A 19,513-nucleotide genomic window follows, 5' to 3' on the forward strand; every position below is an offset into this window, starting at 1 on the left:
AATTCATGTGAAGGTGAATGAAGGGCATGGGTGGCTATCTGTGATGAAGGATGAATATTGCTAGGAAAGAAAATCATTAGGACAGAGAATTGCTATGCAGTTTAAGGCAAGAGTTAGAGGACCAGACAGAGGCATCTACAGAAGCAAGCATTTAGACTATTGTGCTTCTGTTGGTCTTTGCAATAGCTATTGATTAGTCCCACTCAAATTCTTTCCCTATAGTTCTACAATGTTTTCTCTTTATGAAGTATTTCTTCTTTATTTAGGTTTTTCATTTATTCACTCCTGGGACATGGCATCACTTGCTGGCCAGGATTTATTGCCTATCCCTAGTTGTCCTTGGTGTTGAGTTGTCTTCTTGAACTGTTGTGATTCATGTGCTGTGGGTAGACCCAGAAAGCCATTTAGGGAAGGAATTACAGGATTTTGATTCAGTGACAGTGAGGGAATGGCAGCATATTTCCAAGTCAGGATGCTGAGTGGATTGAAAGGAAACTTGCAGGTGGTGGTATTCAGATGTATCTGCTGCCCTGTTCTTCCAGATAGAAATGGTTATGGGTTTGGAAGCTAAGGATTGTTGGTGAATTTGTAGGTAGCACACACTGCTGCTACTGATGTCAGGTGACAGAGTGAATGTTTGAGAGTATGGTGCCATTTAAGCCCATCAATCTTATGGAATTGATTGTGGGAAAGTGTGAGGCCATGCACTTTGGTAGAAAAATAGAGGTGTAGCCAATTTTTGAAATGGGGAGAAAATTCAGAAATTTGAAGTGCAAAAGGACTTGGGAGTCTTAGTCCAGGATTCTCTTAAGGTTAAGTTGCAGGTTGAGTCGGTAGTTAGGAAAGCAAATGCAATGGTGGCATTTATTTCAAGAGGACTAGAATATAAAAGCAGGGACATACCGGAGGCTTTATAAAGCTCTAGTCAAACCACATTTAGAATATTGTGAGCAATTTTGGGCCCTGTATCTCAAGAAAAATGTACTGGCCCTGGAGCGGGTCCAGAGGAGGTTCACGAGAATGATCTCAAGAATGAAAAGCTTAACATGTGAGGAACGTTTAAGGACTCTGGGTCTATACTCCATGGAATTTAGAAGGATGGGGAGGGAGATCCTAATTAAAGCTTTCGGAATATTGAATGGCCTGGACACAGTGGACATTGGGAAGATGTTTCCATTATCAGGAGACACTAGGACCTGAGGACACAGTTTTAGAGTAAAAGACAGACCCTTTGGAACAGAGATGAACAGAAACTTCTTAAGCCAGAAGGTGGTGAATCTATTCAATTCAATGTCACAGAAGGTGTGGAGGGCAGGTCATTGAGTATATTTAAGGCAGATAGATAGGTTCTTGATTGTCAAGGGAATCAAAGGTTACAGGGAAAAGGTTGGAGAATGAGGATGAGAAACTTGTCAGCCATGATTGAACAGTCTCAATGGACCGAATGGCCTAATTTCTGCTCCTATGTCTTATTTTAATTTCAGCTAGAGATGCTCAATGTTGTATGAGCATGTTCAAATGGAAAACTACCTTTAATTTATACAGGTGAGAACTGTCCAAAAGAAATTAACTCTGGCTTCATAAATTTCCATGAGAATCCAGGATTCACTTAAAGTTGTGATATTTTTAAGAATACAACAAAGTATTTACTATACCTAGTTTGGTATCTAACCAAAAAGGAAGAAGGTGTGAAGCATGGAATAATTCTAGTGTAGAGTCTGCTTCCATAAATAATTTCAGAAGGAAGGCAAAGATGAGGCGCTTAAAGTTTATGGACTAAGCATGACAGCTCTTGCTAATTGTTTGAATGGCCTTATTTGTGCTGAAAGATTCTAAGTGAATACTGTTAAATGAACAATAAACAAATATTAAATGTTGCACTATACATATGTTACAAAGACAGAATATTGCAGTTCCTGTAGGTCTAAGTGGGTACAAATTCACAAATTTAAAATTTATTCTTTACATAAAATTACAAGATGGCTTAAGAAGATAATGTGGCAAAACATTTGTATATAACCTTTCATTTTCTGCTAGAATATGTAATTCAACCAAAAATAATTTGTCAACAAAAGATTGTTCAATTGAAAGATTAGTTTTACATTTATGTTACAAACATTCAAAAATACAAAAACTGGAACAAAGTGATTGGAAACACAGGTGCAATGAGCAACATCTACTTGCAAACAGGTTCAAGTTTGACTTAGCTTCCTCACTTCTTTCTCCATTTCCTATAGGCAATGAAAAAGAAAGAAAAAAAAAATCATACAATGACATTCAAAGAGCCCTAGATACCCATATCACCCCAATTAGCAGACATCTGAATGCATTAAGCAAGAGGTTATAAAGAGGCAAATTTCACTTCCTGAGGTAATCTTCTCATTAAGGTTCAATATTGACAGGTGCCCAAATAAACCTGCCAAATATTTATCATTCACATGTTAATTTTGATGTTGAGCATCAGTAATTTAATCAACTATATAGGATGTCATAGTTGAGCCTAGTTCTATGCCAATTCCAGTAGATTGCTAAGCAGTGTTCAAGAAGGGAATCCTGCTCCATTTCCTTACTAATCCAAAGGCACTGAAGTTAATTTCTGCACATTTAATACTTCCTAGCAGAGATTGATTAACTCATACAAAACCATTTTATGATCCTGGAAGTTTCTTGCTCCAACTGACTGACTGAAAATGTATTTTGAAATGTGGGGTGGGGTGGGGTGGGGGTTGGTAAGCAAGAGAACGTTTGTAGTATTTGTCTCAGTTGGTATTGCTGAAACAATAAAGAACTTATTCATAAGATGAGACTCTAAATACTCCAGAGTGAAGAAACAGATGAAAACAAAATACATAAAAAAAGGTGGGTGAAGCTTAGGAGGCAGGTTTAGGCATAAATAAATTTCCTAAATACTTCATGTAAAAATAATTAGACAACAATTATCTACAAAGCAAAAGAAAATGGTTATTGGGGTGACAAAATTTGACCTAAGAAGTGATTTTGTAATCACTTAACAGATAGAAATCAGATGGTGCTGGCACCAGAATGGATGGATGACTGAAAATCTTACCAGTGAGATCTACACATCTCTATACTGCAACCTCCTGTTTAATATTTTCATAAACCGTTTGGAGCAAAGGCTAGAAGCACATTGGCTAAATCATAAAATTATATGCTCTCCAACATCAAAAACTTACATTCAACTTAATAACCACTTTTCACCACTAACCACTCTGAAATTCACTTTTCAGAGTTTGATTATTCCAATCCGAGCAGAATTAGACTCCATCTTCTATTAACTTAAGTTCATAGAAACTCTGTTGCCCCGTTTCCTCAATTGGGCCAAAGTCCTACTCATCCGTTACCTTTAGAGGTGGTGATCCAAGCTAGCTCCTGGTACAGCAAAATTTTGATTTCAAAGTTCCTATCCTTGCTCCCAAATCCCCCTTCATGATTTCATCTCTTCCTGTCTCTGCAGTCTCCTCCAGCACTACAATCCTTAAAGTAAAACCTGCATTCCTGCAACTTTGGCTAAATCCATTTTTCCATGGTAGTCATGTTTTCAACTGTTCAGAAGGCCTAACTAAAATTTCCTCCCTATAATCTTTTCTCTTTTGATCAAGCTTTGTCATCTGTCCTAACATCTCCGACTTCAATTCAGTAAATTTTCAGCATATATCATTCCTGAGATTCCAGAGGTGTTTTGCTACACTACAGTCACTATACAAGTTCAAGTTGTTGCTTTACAGAGAAAGCAAAATTGCGTGGGATTATCATAATTAAGATTTGAATATACTTGAATTCAGTATATAGACAAGAAGGTAAAACAGGGAGGCTCACAAAAAGAAGATGGGGCGAGGAAGAGCCACAGGAAGAAATAGCTGGATGAATAGAAGATTGGTTATGTATAAAGAGCATTTTCAACTGTTATAAGAGTGAAGCACTCAGTTTTGGCATTATGGTGCAATTAATGAAAATTCATTTTTAATTTCACGTAGCATTATGTACCATTTAATAGTTTTAACAAGTAGAGAAACTTTTGTTTCAAAGATGAAAGGCCTTGTGACTTACCTGTACCAGCAGAGTCTTGTCAAATTCTTTACGATGATGGTAGATGCATTGACTGAGCACTGCATACAGTTTTTCAAGTTGATTTACAGTGAATCCCTCCGTTTTCTGAGTAACTTGTTTCCAGAGATTCTGCATACAAACCAGATTGAAGAAACATTTAAAACAGTCAATAATGAATTCATTACTTAAAAAGATTTTGCAGCACTCTTGGCTGCATTTCTACATTTGTTTAACCTATGGAATTAGAAACACATTAACTTCCCCCTAGCTAATAAGCTGTTCTGACATCACAAGTAGAAGGAGCAACATATTATGTATATGAGGGGTGGGAATAACAGATACTGAAAACTGCTGGACTAATGAAGGAACTGGCTAGCCAATACACTCAGTAGTAAACTCCACTGTTTGAAAAAATCTTGTAAGATCATTTTTAACAGTTCAACAGGAATTCTTATTTTAAAACATTTCTGTATTACAAGAAGCAAAGCAATAAAATTAATATTAATTCATTTGAAGAGATGTTGGGTCCAGAGATAAAAGAAATACCCAAGAGATTAATACAATTACAGAACTAGGAATAAACCATTAAAGTCTAAAAATAATGACAACTTCAAATAGAATGTCAAAATACTCCACATTACAATCTACCTTCAGCCTTTCGTGGTCAACAATTACAGGTGGTACACGTTCAGAAAGAACCTCCATTGCTTTCTCCGCATTAATACGTTGTTGCTGTTCCACCCGAGCATGTCTGCTGCGTGTCATACGTAACAGTGCGTATTTATCTGTGTGGGGATATAAATGACAACACCTTGTAAAATGGTGCTCCTCTTTTTTGTGGAATCTTGGCAATCATATTTACAACACTCAAACCTAACAACCAAAAGCATTGGCAGCATTATATTCCTTACATTCTCAGTTGTGAGCAAGTAGCACAAGTGTTTAACAAACACAATAATCGGGTTCAGCCCTAGTTTCTGTGTGTTGGGAGTAAAAATGAGCAGAAGCCATCAGGGAAACACAAATACCTAGACATTTCATGTCATACATACCTCCACAATGAATTAAATTTTGAGGTTGTGGGCTGCAAGCAGTGCCAGGATGAAGGTCCCAATGAATCGTGGACCTAGGCAAATCAGTGGCACTGGGCAGGGAGGGTGGGGTTGAAGTCTAAACAGCGAGGAAGGAATGGAGTTGCTGCTGCTGCAGAAGGAATCACCCCAAATACAGTATTCCCCTTTCCTTCGCACCCTTTTAAAAACATTTCTTTTACAAAAAAAAGATGAGATGCTTATTTCTGGCTGCAAATACGGAGGTTAAGTGAGGTTTTTAAAAAAAACTTATCCTTTATTTATAAATGGGGAGACAATAGTGGTGTGGGAATGTCACTGGACTTGCAATTCAGAGGCGCCAGCTAATGCTCTGGAAACACAGATTTAAATCCCACCTTGGCAGTTAGTGGAATTTGAAACTAGAAGTGACCATGAAATTCATTGTCATAAACTATCTGGTTCATTAATGTCCTTTAGGGAAGGAAATCTGCTACTGTTTTCCAGTCTAGCCGACATGTGCCTCTAGATCCACAATAAGTGGTTGATTCTTAACTGCCCTCTGAAATGACATAAAAAGCCACTCAGTTCAAGGGAAATGAGGGATGGCTTTCAAATCTGGCCTCATCAGCAATGCGCACTTCCAAGAAAGAAAAGTTTGTATTACAGCGGTAAGCGGAGCACCCATTCCACTGCTGCCGCTGATTCCCCTCCCCCCAATAAACAGCTGCTGAACAAGGACATGTAAAATCCAGCCCAATGAGATCACAGTAGATGACTACCTCTAGCAAACATTACTGGCTAGAGGGAGGGGAAAGAAAGAGAACTTTAAAAAATGAATAATACCCTTTTTAACCATCAGAGAGATAACTAATCATCTAAGATTACAATATAAATGGAAAATGACAAGATTAGAAAAAAAGCTGTAATGTCTGCACAATATTGAAAAGAAAATCCATACCTTAATTTTTTTAACAAGGTGGCACAATGTAAGATACCAGTGATCCATTTCCAAATATTTTAACAAGATATTGCACAACCACATTGCTGTGCCTTGGGGGGTTACAGACCTGGGCAAATCACACTATTCAGTCTTGGGTTACGTGGGGAGGATGAGAAGTGCTAGGTTTAATTCCAGGATGCTTAACTGCTTCAATGACACCTTGCTGCCTCCAAACTAAACTGTAAGCAAAATAATAGCCACATGGTTCCATCTTAACCCATTCAAAGGTCACTCCCATTCTGGCTTCCCATTTCTCCCAGGTGCCTATGGTCTCAGCAACTGCTCCAATTCGCTCTACCCTAGGGAAGTTCTGCTGGACTTTTCTTCCCTCCCAACTCCCTCAAAAAGAGACAGATACATTAGGGAATAAATAAGTAAACTGGAGCCAAGTACATTAGCATGCAATCATGCAAACAGAAGAAGCCCCTGCCTTAGAAATTCAGGTACATTGATCTAGACAAATTGGGCACTGGAAATATTCAGAATGGGTAAGTCCATAGCGCAGCTGATAGCAGTCAGATACATGCTGGACACCTGCTGACAGCCTGTCAGTCAAGACTTCTGGCGTATTGGACTTGGAAGTTAGTCTAAATGGAGCAATCAATACCTGTGGTTCCATTCAATTAAGTCTATTTCAATATCTTTTTGGTGACTGCATGCAATGGTCCCAACCCATCTCTGAGGAAAAAAAAATGTTAAATCCCTAACATGTGCTCAACAAATCCTAAATTTCATTTACATGGAAATGAAAAAAAAGCTTAAAAAGCAGATGTTACTCAAGAATACACAATCAACTTGAAATGAAACTGATTAAGACAGCAAGATAAAATTATAAAAACAAATGACCTGCAGTTACTTTGTTTCTTTCATGACCTCAGTACGTCACAGTCAATACAACTTACTTCTGAAGCACAGTTACTTTCAGCTAGGTTTAAAAGGAGTAGTAGTGACATAGTGGTAATGTCACATATCTAATGACCCAATATCAGGCTAATTTTGGTGAAATTTTAATTCAATTAAAATGTGGAATAAAAGGCTAACCTAACAGTGATACCTAAAAAAAAGTCAACCGTCATCAAAATCCATCTTGTTCACTAATGTCCTTTAGAGAGATATTTGCCATTATTTTCATCTGACTTGAGACTCTCAGCAACTTGGCTGACTCTTAACTGCCTTGTGAGCAATTAGGAATGGGCAACAAATGCTGGCCTAGCCAAATGATACACATTTTCACAAATGAAAAACAACAGCACCCAAGTTCTGAACAAAAAGCCCCACAAACACCAATGATTGTCCTGATGAATATTTAAGGGATAAAGTAAGGGCCCTACCAAAACAAGTCCCCTGCTCTTTGAACAATACCAAAAGGGTTTTTTTTTTACATACACTTCTAACATTCACTATTTCAGTTTGTTTGCTATATGATTAAGGGACTCTACTAGTCTGATAGGCATGTTGAAAAGTAATGTCATTTTGCTATGTCCATACTCGAGTTACACAGATTATTTACATCCAGTATAATATGATTGAACTGGCTTCCTGTCAGCAAAAAAAAGCTCAAAAATAAATATACACACACACACAAACAATATACATCACATACACTCAGACCTGCAGAATGATGTGGTTTGTCAGTCTTCTTCTCCTTGTGGTCACTTGACTCAAGTTGCTGTTTTTTAAAACAATCTCCTTCAACCAGTTCTTTTTCTTCAAATTTTGCCTCATTAGAAGAAAGCATTTTCTTCTTGGACATGTTCACACCAGCAGAGATCAGTGCATCATCAGACTGGATTTCAATAAACTCCTTAGTCAATGTTTTTACACACCCATTGTGGAGACTTTGGTCTGGCGGACTTTCCATGGAGTAATCTCCATTGCAGTCTGTTTGAACTACATTTGAATCATTGTGATTTTTTATTCTCTCAATGGAGTTATCACCAAAACCGTCCTCTGCATCTCTGCTATTTGGTGAAGATCTCTTGCGCTTGTTGGCACGTATATCACAATCCCAGCGATTAGATCTACGAAGTTTCTTCTTTGATTGAACTACTTAAATAATATATCATGAAATAACATGTCAGAGTAACTCAGAAGAACTCCCTATACAATGTGATTACTAAACAATAGGTTCCCCCCACAACAAATAGAACATATATACAATCATCCCTCATGTTTTTGCATAATTCATGGGATGACGGTGGGTGCTGAATAGGCTTGTATTTATTGCCCATCTCTCATTACCCTTCAGAATGTGATGTGCTATCTTCTTAAACCGTTTTTGTATAAGTTACAACCTCTGACCTATTCTTGTAGCCAAAGTTCTATAATGACAAGTCCAGTTCAGTTTCTGGTCAATCATGGCCCTCAAAATGTTATGGATCATAATTTCTAAGTATCAGTCCATTTTAAACAGAGGTCTAAGTTGGAATGAAATTAATTGAATTCATGTAATTTAAAAAAAACATTTCGTTTATAAAAGTGACAGCCATTCAGATCTGTTTTAATAGGTTGTACCTGCAGATAGATTTCTTTCTGAAATTTATAAAGTGTTTTCAGTAAGTTAAGAGTTATTACCAAAGTTTGTGAAATAAACCTATTTTTGGTTTAATAATGTTGATTCCAAATTTATTTACTGTTTAAAAAGAATCCAAAGCTTTGTAAAAACAAAAATTTATTTCCTCGGTTTAGGTGTTTTATCAGTGTGAATTTTGTTAGTCTGGCCATCTCATGAATGTACATCAGCATCAACGCTTTGGATTGCTGCCCTTCCTTTCTTCAAAACCTACTGATGCATTGTCCATACAAGTCACCCTCAAGTACTTTGCCCCAAACGCTTTTGCTCATAAACAAGCTTAGACAGCACGGGGTCATCCAAACACAGACTAGTGAAAGATAGGTCTGAGGATCAATAGGTATCATGATCAACCGTGGTCATTTATTATTGCAATCAACTTCCAAGCTGGATCAGGAGCATTCTAGTCAAAAAGCAGGAACCCTCACCAACATTTGCTTTTACCTACATTCATTTAGGACAATTGTAGCTAGGTGGCAGCAGCATAGCTATGAAGAACTAAACTGGTACAGATCACATGAATTAAAACCAAGATACTCAATCACAGATAGTAGGAACTGCAGATGCTGGAGAATCTGAGATAACACGGTGTAGAGCTGGATGAACACAGCAGGCCAAGCAGCATCACAGGAGCAGGAAGGCTGACGTTTCGGGCCTAGACCCTTCTTCAGAAAATTTTCTGAAGACGTCAGCCTTCCTGCTCCTCTGCTGTGTTCATCCAGCTCTACACAGTGTTATCTCGTATAATCAATCACACACTGTTTACCAACTAAAGTCATTATTGGACAGCAGAAGCTTGCATCGTTTTGCAGCCATAAGTATTAACATCCAACAATTCATGTCGGATGAGGATAGTGCTTTATTGTAATGCATGGCTTTAGTGATTAGAAAGAGGTAAGCCATGTGGACCAAAACAGAATGAGTTCCTTGGCTGACCAGGTTAACAGCCCCAATCAGGGAACCCTGGCTGACAGATTATAGACAGGAGTGGGCCCTGAGCTAGTAGGGTCAGTGTCATGTAAATAAAAGGGTGACTTGGTGACAGGATACCTGCCTTTGTGGAGCTATTTCATGGCGACAAGAGAAAAACACGCCCCTGTACAGATTCATTCACAACAGGCTTTGAGTTGGAAAAAGCATTTCTGCCATCATGCTACGATTTAGGAAGGTCGACTAATTCAATCCTACTGAAGACGTGGCCCAGTAGGTGGAAAGAATGGGTTATTTGTTCCCAAAAAAATGACATTGGGGCAGATGAAGGTCAACAAGTTATTCTCCTGACTGCTTGTGGAGCCGAAACTCTTTTGGTTATTGGGAGCCTTACTGCCCACAAGGCACCAGATACAAAAACCTGTCGAGTTTACGGGATTTAGTTAAGGAACACTAAAACACTGAGCCTTTTCTAATCCTGTGACACCTACAGTTTAACTTGGCATTTGAGAACCAGGGAAACGAGGTTGAGATGATTGGCGGAGGCATGTGATTTTTGTTCAACCCTAAGTGAGGTACTGAGACCCCATTTGGTACCTGGGATTAAAAGATGTGACCATGCAAAAGCATCTACTAGCTGAAGCCTAACTGGACTTCAAACTAACAGTCACTACAACTGGCTTTGTCATTCAATAATGCAGCAAAAGGAGCTTATGAGTTATAGGGTACGCTGATGGAAGTGGATAGCCTTGCCAGGCCGACTAAGCTTGAAGAACATCACCGAGTGAAGGCCTCACTCAGTACATGTATTTGGAAAGGCAAGGACTGATAAGGGATAGTCAACATAGCTTTGTGCATGGGAAATAGTGTCTCGCTAACTTAATTGAGTTTTTTGAAAAAATAACAAAGAGGATCTATATGCACTTCAGTAAAGGTATGACAAGGTTCCTTATGGTAGACTGGTTAGCAAGGTTGGATCACATGGAAGAGGGAGAACTAGCTACTTGGATACAGAACTGGCTCGAAGGTAGAAGACAGAGGGTGATGGTGGAGGGTTGCTTTATAGACGGAAGCCTGGTACCAGCAGGGTACCACAAGGATCAATGCTGGGTCCACTGCTTTTCGTCATTTATATAAGTGATTTGGATGTGAACGTAAGAGGTATGGTAATTAAGTTGGCAGATGACATCAAAATTGGAGGTGTAGCGGACAGTGAAGAAAGTTACCTCAGAATACAACGGGATCTGGATCAGATGGGCTAGTGGATCAAGGATTGGCAGATAGAGTTTAATTTAGGTAAATGTGAGGTACTGCATTTTGGAAAGGTAAATCAGGGCAGGACCCATACATTTATTGGTAAGGTCCTGGGGTGTGTTGCTGAACAAAGAAACCTTGGAGCGCAGGTTCACTTTCAAGGAACTATAGAGTCGCAGGTAGATAAGATAGTGAACATGGCATTTGGTATACTTGCCTTTATTGGTCAGTGCATTGAGTATAGGAGATGGGAGATCATATTGTGGCTGTACAGGACATTGGTTAGGCCACTTTTGGAATACTGCATGCAAGTCTGGACTCCACTGCTTTCGGAAGGACATTGTGAAACTTGAAAGAGTTCAGAAAAGATTTACAAGCATATTGCCAGGGTTGGAGGATTTGAGCTATAGGGAGAGGCTGAAAAGACTGGGCTATCTTCTCTGGAGTGTTGCAGGATGAAGGGTCACTTTATAGAGGTTTATAAAATCATGAGGGGAATGGTGAATAGACAATTTTTTTTCTCTGGGGTGGGGGAGTCCAAAACTAGAGGGCAAAGATTTAAGGTGAGAAGCGAAAAGATTTAAAAGGGATCTAAGGGGTAACTTTTTCACGCAGAGGGTGGTGCGTGTATGGAATAAGCTGCCAGCGGAAGTGGTGGATGCTGGTACAATTACAACATTTAAAAGACATCTGGATGGGTATATGAATAGAACGGGTTTAGAAGGATATAGGCCAAATGCTGGCAAATGGGACTAGATTTATTTCGGATATCTCTATGAATTTAAGATATGTACTGAACAGAGGGACTATAGGGTAGCCCACAGCAAAACCCCAGAATAAAGCCAAACTTCATGCAAACAGTTATTTTTCTTGAGGGTCTGGGTGGCAGACCATTGTAGTTGCTGCCAGTATGTGGACTCGAGACAGCAAGAGAGTCCCGCTAAGCCTGAATCGAGTAACAGAACTTATAGTATGCAGGAGAATGCACACCTGGTTTGGAACTGTTAAATTGTTTAGCAACATCCAAATCAGAACCAATCAAAATAAATGTCTGGTAACATGATCACCTAGTTCTAATGGAAGTTGATACCAGCGTGGCTGTATCAGTGATTGTGGAACTAGTCTTTGATAAAATTTGCTTTGGACTCCAGCCCTTAAGTTTACACAGGCCTCGGCCAAGCTGAGAACCTATGCTGGGGAACCCCTACATATTAAGGGTACAACTTCACTTCCGGTCTCATGAGAAACAGCCAGTTCAGTTACCACTGATTGAACTAAATGGCTCAGGCCTGAGCTTGATGGGGCGAAATTGGTTGAGAAAGACTCCACTTGATTAGCTAAACATTTTTCCATTAGAAAATGGCTGCCTGAGTGAAGTCCTAATTAAATGCCCAGAAGTTTTTTTCAGGAAAGTCTAGGGGGTCTTGCAAAAGGCCTAAAGCCACCTTGCATGTTGGCCGAGAAGCAATTCCACGATTGTGCAAGGCATTGCAAAAGTTGAGGCAGAAATCAGGAGGCTGCAAAGCAAAGGAATCACCAAACCAGCACAATTTATGGAATGGGCAGCACTGGTTGTACTGATTGTGAAGACAGACAGGTCAGTTCACCTTTGTGAGGATTTCAAACAAATGGTAAACTGCTTTTTGCAGCTGGATAAATACCCAAACCCTCACACAGAGGACGTACACAAAACGTTTTTTTTGGGGAGGGATGGTGGTGCTGCCCTTCGTGAAGCTGGATAAGAGCCATGTGTACCTGCAATTGTGATTAGATGAGGATTTCTAGAAGTCTACTATAATTAAAACCCATAAGGGTTTGTATCAATATATGGGACTACTTTTTCGGGTATTATCAGCCATTGAAATTTTCCAGCGGACAATGGAGAACATTTTACAAGGTCTACCCTCGGTTGCCATTTATCTATACGACATGCTAATAACGTGGAAGACCAATAAACAGCAGTGTTAAACATTTCTCCAAGGCGGGTGTACACCTCAGAAAGGAAAGATGTGTTCCATGCACCACAAATAACCTACTTGAGATACGGAGTCAACAAAACCAGGTTACACCCATTGGAAGATAAAGTCAGGGTGATCAAAGGTGCCCCAGCTCTCAGGTCTGTACTGCAGCTTAGGTCTTTCCTTGGGTTGGTGAATTATTATAGAAAATTCATATAACCTGGCACCCTCACATCTGCTATTGAGAGAGGATCAGCCTTGGAAATGGTTCCGTAGCCAAGATGTAGCCTTTAGGGAAGTGAAGGAGCAGCTATTATCATCTGAGGTGTTGGCACATTATGATCCCAAGCAAAATGTGGTGCTGACATGCGAAGCCGTCATTGTAGTATTGGCTCACCCAACAGACAGGAACACCCGATAACATGTGATTCCTGGACTTGGGCTAATGCTGAATCAAGATACACCCAGATTGAGAAGGTAAGTTTGGTGGTCATCGTTGGTGAGAGGAAGTTCCACCAATACCTTCACAGACATTAATTTGTAATAGTAACGGACCACAATCCCTTGCTAGGGCTACTTAAAGAGAACAGGGCCATGCTGCCCATAAATTCAAGTCAAATTCAGCAGTGAGCTTTTATTCTGAGTGCATACAAATACAAGTTGGAACACTGTCTGGGAAGTCAAGTGGCAAATGTGGATGCCTTAAGCCACCTCCCCCAGTGCTGCTACTAGAAGACTCCTTTTTGGTTTTAAACTTTCTGGACATCCTTCTGGTCACCACTGACAATATGTGACTGTGGACACAAAAAGATCCCGTTCTGGCAAAACTAAAACACCAAATAGTGATGCAGGAAACAGGAGGGCCATCACAACTAGAACTGATACCTTTCTGGACCCAGTGAGACCAGATCGTCATAGAGGATGGCATATTGTTACGGGGAGTAAGCACGATTGTTCAGAGTAAAGGTTGCCAGCAGATACTGGCTGAACTCCAACAGGATCATCCAGGGATTTCCAAAATGAAATTTGGCGAAAAGTTATGTCTCATGCCCAGGACTGGATGCTAACATAGCTGTGTTGGTGGGGCAGTGCCCATAAGGACAGAAGTTACCACCAGCAGCTCCCCCATATTTGTGGCAATGGCCAGGTAAACCCTGGACTCGGTTACACATCAACTATGCCAGTCCTTTCATGGGCTCCATGTTCTTAATCATTGTGGATGTCCTTTCAAAGTGGCTGGACATAGAGTTCAAACACGGGGACAATGACTGAAAAGCTGCCAGCTTTTGTAGTGCACAGACTCCCAGGGATGTTGGTCACAGACAACGGGCCATCATTTATCAGCAGCAAATTCAAATATTTCCTAAAGTTGAATGGCATTGGTATGCAAGGATAGCTCCATACCATCCATCATCCAATGGGCTGGCGGAAACAGCAGTCCAAACTTTGAAGGCAGGCTTAAAGAAGCAGCCTACAGCTTCATAGATACCAAACTATCCGGATTCCTATTTGACTATAGGACCACCCCTCATGCAACTACAGGAATAGCTTCAGCAGAGTTGCTAATGGCCGAACCTTGCTGGACCCGGGGTGGGGTGGTGGTGGTGGAATGCCAATGCCAGGCACAAGACTCCGTTAAGTGAGAGAGAGGCAATTTACTTTAGGTGACAAAGCTTTCTGTCCAAATCACGGGAATGGCCCTGCATGATCAACAGACATGGTTGACGTGAGGTCAGGTCATGTGACATATGACGTTCAGATCAGGGAGGAGGTCCTAAACAAAGCACGTGGACCACACGAAAGCTGCAACCTTGCAAACGGATAGTAGTAAAACATTCCTGGCCCCTCAGTGTTCAGTAAGGCTATCAGAACCTGTGGGTTCTACCCCTCAGCCTAGTGAAGAAACCTCAGAGGACAAGATGGACACGGCAGATGTCACAGCCTCGACGCCATTACCACCTGACAAAGATGATGAATTTCTTCCGAGACCCTCTGGGGGCAAGAGGCAGGCTACGGTCTGGTACATACCACCAGTATCCGAGGCAGTCTAAGGAAATGGACCTGGTGCGAAAACACCCCAGGAGAAGTTGCAGGAGAAAGAATGGGCCTATGTCCCAAGACTTGGAAGGGAGTTGTCAGCCTCAATCAGGGAGCCCCAGCTGAGAGATATAAACAGGAGTGTCAGGGATTCTGTTCACTCTTGAAGCGGGCTCTGAGCTAGCACGGTCAGTGACACATCCTAAGCTTGTGTAAATAAAAGGGTGACTTGGTGATGGGATACCAGGCTTTGTGGTGTTACTTCAATGAAAAGCCATTTACTGAAATTAAAATTACACTTATCAATTTTAAAAAAAAGTTACCTGCAATTTGCTTTTAAAATAGCTCAAGGGACCGCAATAGGTTTTCAAAATCACGAGGACTGAGTAAACTCTGGCTGCCCTAATCTGATTTTAGCAGATTACCAAGAACTTCATGAACTTACCTGTGGGGACAGAAGGGGTGCTTGCAGCGACTGGTGTGGGCATTTCAACACTTTGTTCAGAAGCTTCTTGAGTGTTTTTTTTATTTTCTGTTGTGGAACTCTTTGGTAGCACATGATAAAACGTGGGTGCAAATTTGGAAGAATAGCAGCCTGTGATAGCAACAATACAAGTGTAAAGATTTGGATATTACTTGAAATTTAATGTTTTTTGTCAGTAAATGCAGGGGTTTGCATTATAGATGCTAGTATACTATTAGCGCTTAATGTGAGCAATTACTTGAGATTGTTTCAGAAACTTTACTGACAGGCTGTTTCTTATGACCATACGTGTCAACTGCTACAGCTTCTGCTGCAAGCAAGTGATGGAACATAACTAGCACTAAAGTGGAAGGGCTCAATAATTGAAAGTGATGTACCTCTGTTCTTTCGAGATTCTTGAATTTCTTCACAGAGCTTTTCAAATTCTTCATCAAGTTCTGATTTCATAATTGCATTGGCAGTGTCTTTCAAAGCACAGGCTCGGTGTCTAATCATACGATCTAGGACAGCAATATTCCATTAGTCATTCTGTAGAAGCAAAAGCAACTTACATTTTATTTCCATTCTGTTTTGATAGGAGACAGAGATAGGGTAACAATAGTTATGTACTAAATTAGAAATTCCACTATGGTAGCTGGAAAATTGCTTTTCAGTTAATTAATTACATTTGGAATAAAAGCTAGTATCAAATAACTAAGATTCTTTAATAAAACTCATCTGGTTTATTTACGCCCTTTAGGGAAGGAAATCTGCCATTCTTATCCTGCCTACATGCAACTCCAGACCCACACAATGTGGATGACTCTCAACTGCTCTCAAATGATCTAAGTCAGCAAGGAAGTGGATCATTGTGACCTTAGGAGGGAAATTAGCAACTGAGTAATAAATGCAAACCTTGCCAGCAACACTCAGATCTGTGAATTAATTAAAAAGAACTCTTCAAATATAAAATTTTAAATCAATTAAATGTCAATTAAGATAGCCTCCAGACTCCATTTGAACTGAAATTTATCTGCAAAGCAATAATATACTATTTAAGAGCTCCAAACTGGACAACCACAAAAAATGCATTGCTAATTAAAAGTTACAAAATGAATTTCACACTGCAGTAATATACTTTGCATTTCCCAACCACCATCTTTATGTCCAAATGGCCCTTTTGCTCTATGCGGGTGCACAGACAAAAATTACTTTTGTTTTGGAATTGTGGCACATTAAACAATTAAGAGTTTAATCTTCTCAAATTGAAATACATGACATGGATTGAATGGAATTACCCATTCAATTCCTGAAAAATACCTCTCCTAAAAATTCATTCAAGATATTGGTACAGTTAGAAATTCATTTATTGCTGAAATCCTTGTCATATTCCAGGCACACTTCCTACCCTACAGACAATTCAGGTGTTCAAAATTTTCCTGCTTATATCATATTCTGCATAAAGTGCAACCTATCCACTATCCTTCCATTTCACTGGTTCCCAGATGCATTTGCTATCTTCAGTCTTGCACTCAAAGCCTTTCTTGACCTTGCCACTAAAATGGTTCAGCACTATAATCTTTCAGTATACTCCTTTTCTTTGATTCTAGTCTACAGTATCTCTGACCAATCTTGCTTCACTGACGTTTATACTTCAAGTCTTAGCATGCACTGCCCCTCTCCTATAGGCCCTTCCTCACTTTTTTCAAGACTTTGCTTAAAATCTATCTTTGACAAAGCTTTGACCACTCCTCCTAAAACCTGTTTCTTTGGTTCCATGTCCACAGATGCTGTCACAACAGCTAAGTTTCTCCAGCATTTTCATTTCTATTCCAGTTCCACCCTTGCCTGACACTAGAACTGCTCCCTTTAAATTGGACAACTTGGACCTTCTTTTTCAACAGATTAGATTCACTCATTTGTTTCTCACCTGAAGGGTCTCGATCAGGATTGTACTCCAGTGCATTATTGCAGATTAACTCTATGTCTTGAAGATATGCCTTTACAGTCATGTATCTGTGTAGGTCAATGTTTGACATAATAGTGGAAAGGTCCATCGGCTGTTTGATAACAGCGCAATAATCTGGAACCTAACAGAAATTTGAGTCCTTTAACTATGTGCACACTTGAAGAGATACTGTGATGGTATGCAAAATGTTTACACAATTTATTCTAGATGCAGCTAAATAAATCCAAGGGTTGACAATCAGACTAGACATACTCAGAACACAAAGCAATAAAGTCCCACCATGAGAGGGATGCATTCCTGGAGCTCATTGAAGTGGGTGAATTTTGCAAACGACAAAAATAACTGACTGCATACGTGCAAAAAGTGACAGATGCATGTTTACTCCCAGAAAACTGCAGACGAGCAAACATTGAAGTCACAGTATGCTAAAAGGTACAGTATCACACACAAGGTATTTCTGAAGGGCAGGGCTTAACCATAGTCAATTCATCAGGATAATGTATATTTAACTCCTTTATGGTACAGTCAGGCTGCATAATTCACCCTCTCCGCAAAATGATCTATGGTATTTTCTTTCATCCTAGTTATTTAGCATAAATTTATTAGGTAACAGAGTCACTTTTTCAAAGTGGCAAGTGTGAACTCACTCCACCTCACCTCCAGAGAAAATAGAATGAAGAACACAGTGCAGAGTACAGTCAGAAAAATTAAGACAAGATAGATGGTGGCAGGAATACACAGCTGCATGTTTCACAGCTTGTTAATTCGTAGGTGTATGGACAAATGTAGGTTAGTTAAGGAGAGCCAACTTTGATTAACGAATGATTTTCAGACTAGAGGAACGTTTGCAATGGAGGTCCCCAGCGGTTAGTGTTGGGACCCTTGCTTTACCTGACCAACATTAACGACCTCGGTGTGCTGGGCAAAACTTCTTAGTTTGCAGATGATTCAAAACTTGGAGGTATTGTGGAAAGTTAGGCGGATCGTGTAAAAATTTACAAGGACAGACAGGTTGGAAGAATGTGGCAGTGGTTTCAGGTGGAAGATGAAGTTTAATGTGGAGAAGAAGTATGAAGTGATTCATTTTGGTTGGAAGAACATGGAGAAACAGTACAAAACAAAGGATAAATTTCTACTTTGGATATCTTGAGGATAAGCAACACTCTACATGAACACAATGTTTTTCAAAGGTCAAATAATTCACCTAGCCTTAAATTCCACTGGCAGTGCTCAAAAGATGGAAGAGAATTTTCTCAATTATAAAAAGTCAAATTAAAATTTGACCATTCATATGGGACAATATGCTCCACTGAATTTCAGCGATTTTTACCTCTTCGACATCAACAGGCTTTGTGAACACTCTGAAACGCTTATCATTTGCCAGCCTATGAGTCACATCCCGGAGGAAAAGCCTCAGCTCCCGTAGAGTGCCTTCCTCCTCCTCTTCCAGTCGTTTCACCTCTTCATTGGAGAGACGTCGTGGTTCTGGTGGCGGTGCTACTGGAAGAACCTCCAAAGCCTGAAGGACTAAAAAGGAACTTCAAATTTATCTAATATTTTGACCAAATATAAGAAGTGAATATTTAATAGTAGGTAGAACAAAACACAGCAACTAGGAATCATTTTAAAATTGAACTTCATGTTGTAAGCTCAGTTCTTTCAAACTTCAAGCTTAGAAATGCCAAATAAACTGGTAAAATATTGAGAAACAGAAATGTATTTTTCTTTTACTAAGTACCTCAATCATGTGTGTACTAGCTTAGTCTAATTACCCCATTCAGCAACACAAGTCTTTGACTTACCAGCCTTTCGTTTGGAGGGTGGGGCTTTTGCAGCCTGTTTCAATATCAGCTCTTCAAAGAACTTCTTTCGTTCTTCACGGCTTGGAAGCCCAACATCAAAAACTTCTCCATAATGGCAGACAAATATCTTTCTTACCTTAAAAGACAACAGGCCAAATTGAAAGATGAAAGATTAGATATAAAACTAGAAACTGATTGGGCATGATTAGGAAGGTTTAAACTGCCTTGGAGGTTCAGAGCACAGTTGATCTACAAGATCAATATTTGTTAACTTAACCTAAATGCAAAAATTTAGTCACATCCTTCTATCCACACTCCTTAATGTCTATACACAACATTAATTTACTGGACCTAATCAAAATGCTGTTGGAAAATTTCTTCCCTTGCAATTGTCAGGTTATGAAACTG

At 39.7% G+C, this 19,513-nt stretch overlaps 1 protein-coding gene across 6 annotated transcripts in view; it reads right to left on the bottom strand.

Moving 5' to 3' along the window:
* Positions 1 to 2,079: 2,079 nt before the first annotated feature.
* LOC109913985 (ATPase family AAA domain containing 2) overlaps positions 2,080 to 19,513 on the bottom strand; it is a 53,833-nt gene continuing 36,399 nt past the window's right edge. For 2 of the 6 annotated variants that reach the window (XM_048596368.1, XM_048596371.1), the window contains 9 exons: positions 19,106 to 19,241; positions 18,634 to 18,830; positions 17,265 to 17,424; positions 15,733 to 15,855; positions 15,317 to 15,466; positions 7,732 to 8,169; positions 4,717 to 4,853; positions 4,069 to 4,197; positions 2,080 to 2,231 (listed from right to left, as the gene is read on the bottom strand). In XM_048596368.1, coding sequence (XP_048452325.1) covers positions 2,193 to 2,231; positions 4,069 to 4,197; positions 4,717 to 4,853; positions 7,732 to 8,169; positions 15,317 to 15,466; positions 15,733 to 15,855; positions 17,265 to 17,424; positions 18,634 to 18,830; positions 19,106 to 19,241 — 1,509 coding nt within the window. In that variant the 3' untranslated portion in view covers positions 2,080 to 2,192. Of the gene's footprint in view, positions 2,232 to 4,068; positions 4,198 to 4,716; positions 4,854 to 7,723; positions 8,170 to 15,316; positions 15,467 to 15,732; positions 15,856 to 17,264; positions 17,425 to 18,633; positions 18,831 to 19,105; positions 19,242 to 19,513 lie in introns of those variants that run through there. The other 4 variants (XM_020513654.2, XM_048596370.1, XM_048596373.1 and 1 more) reach the window with 4 other exon arrangements.

This window comes from Rhincodon typus, chromosome 4 (genome assembly GCF_021869965.1).
Source record: "Rhincodon typus isolate 14 chromosome 4, sRhiTyp1.1, whole genome shotgun sequence".
Taxonomy (NCBI): Eukaryota; Metazoa; Chordata; class Chondrichthyes; order Orectolobiformes; family Rhincodontidae; genus Rhincodon; species Rhincodon typus.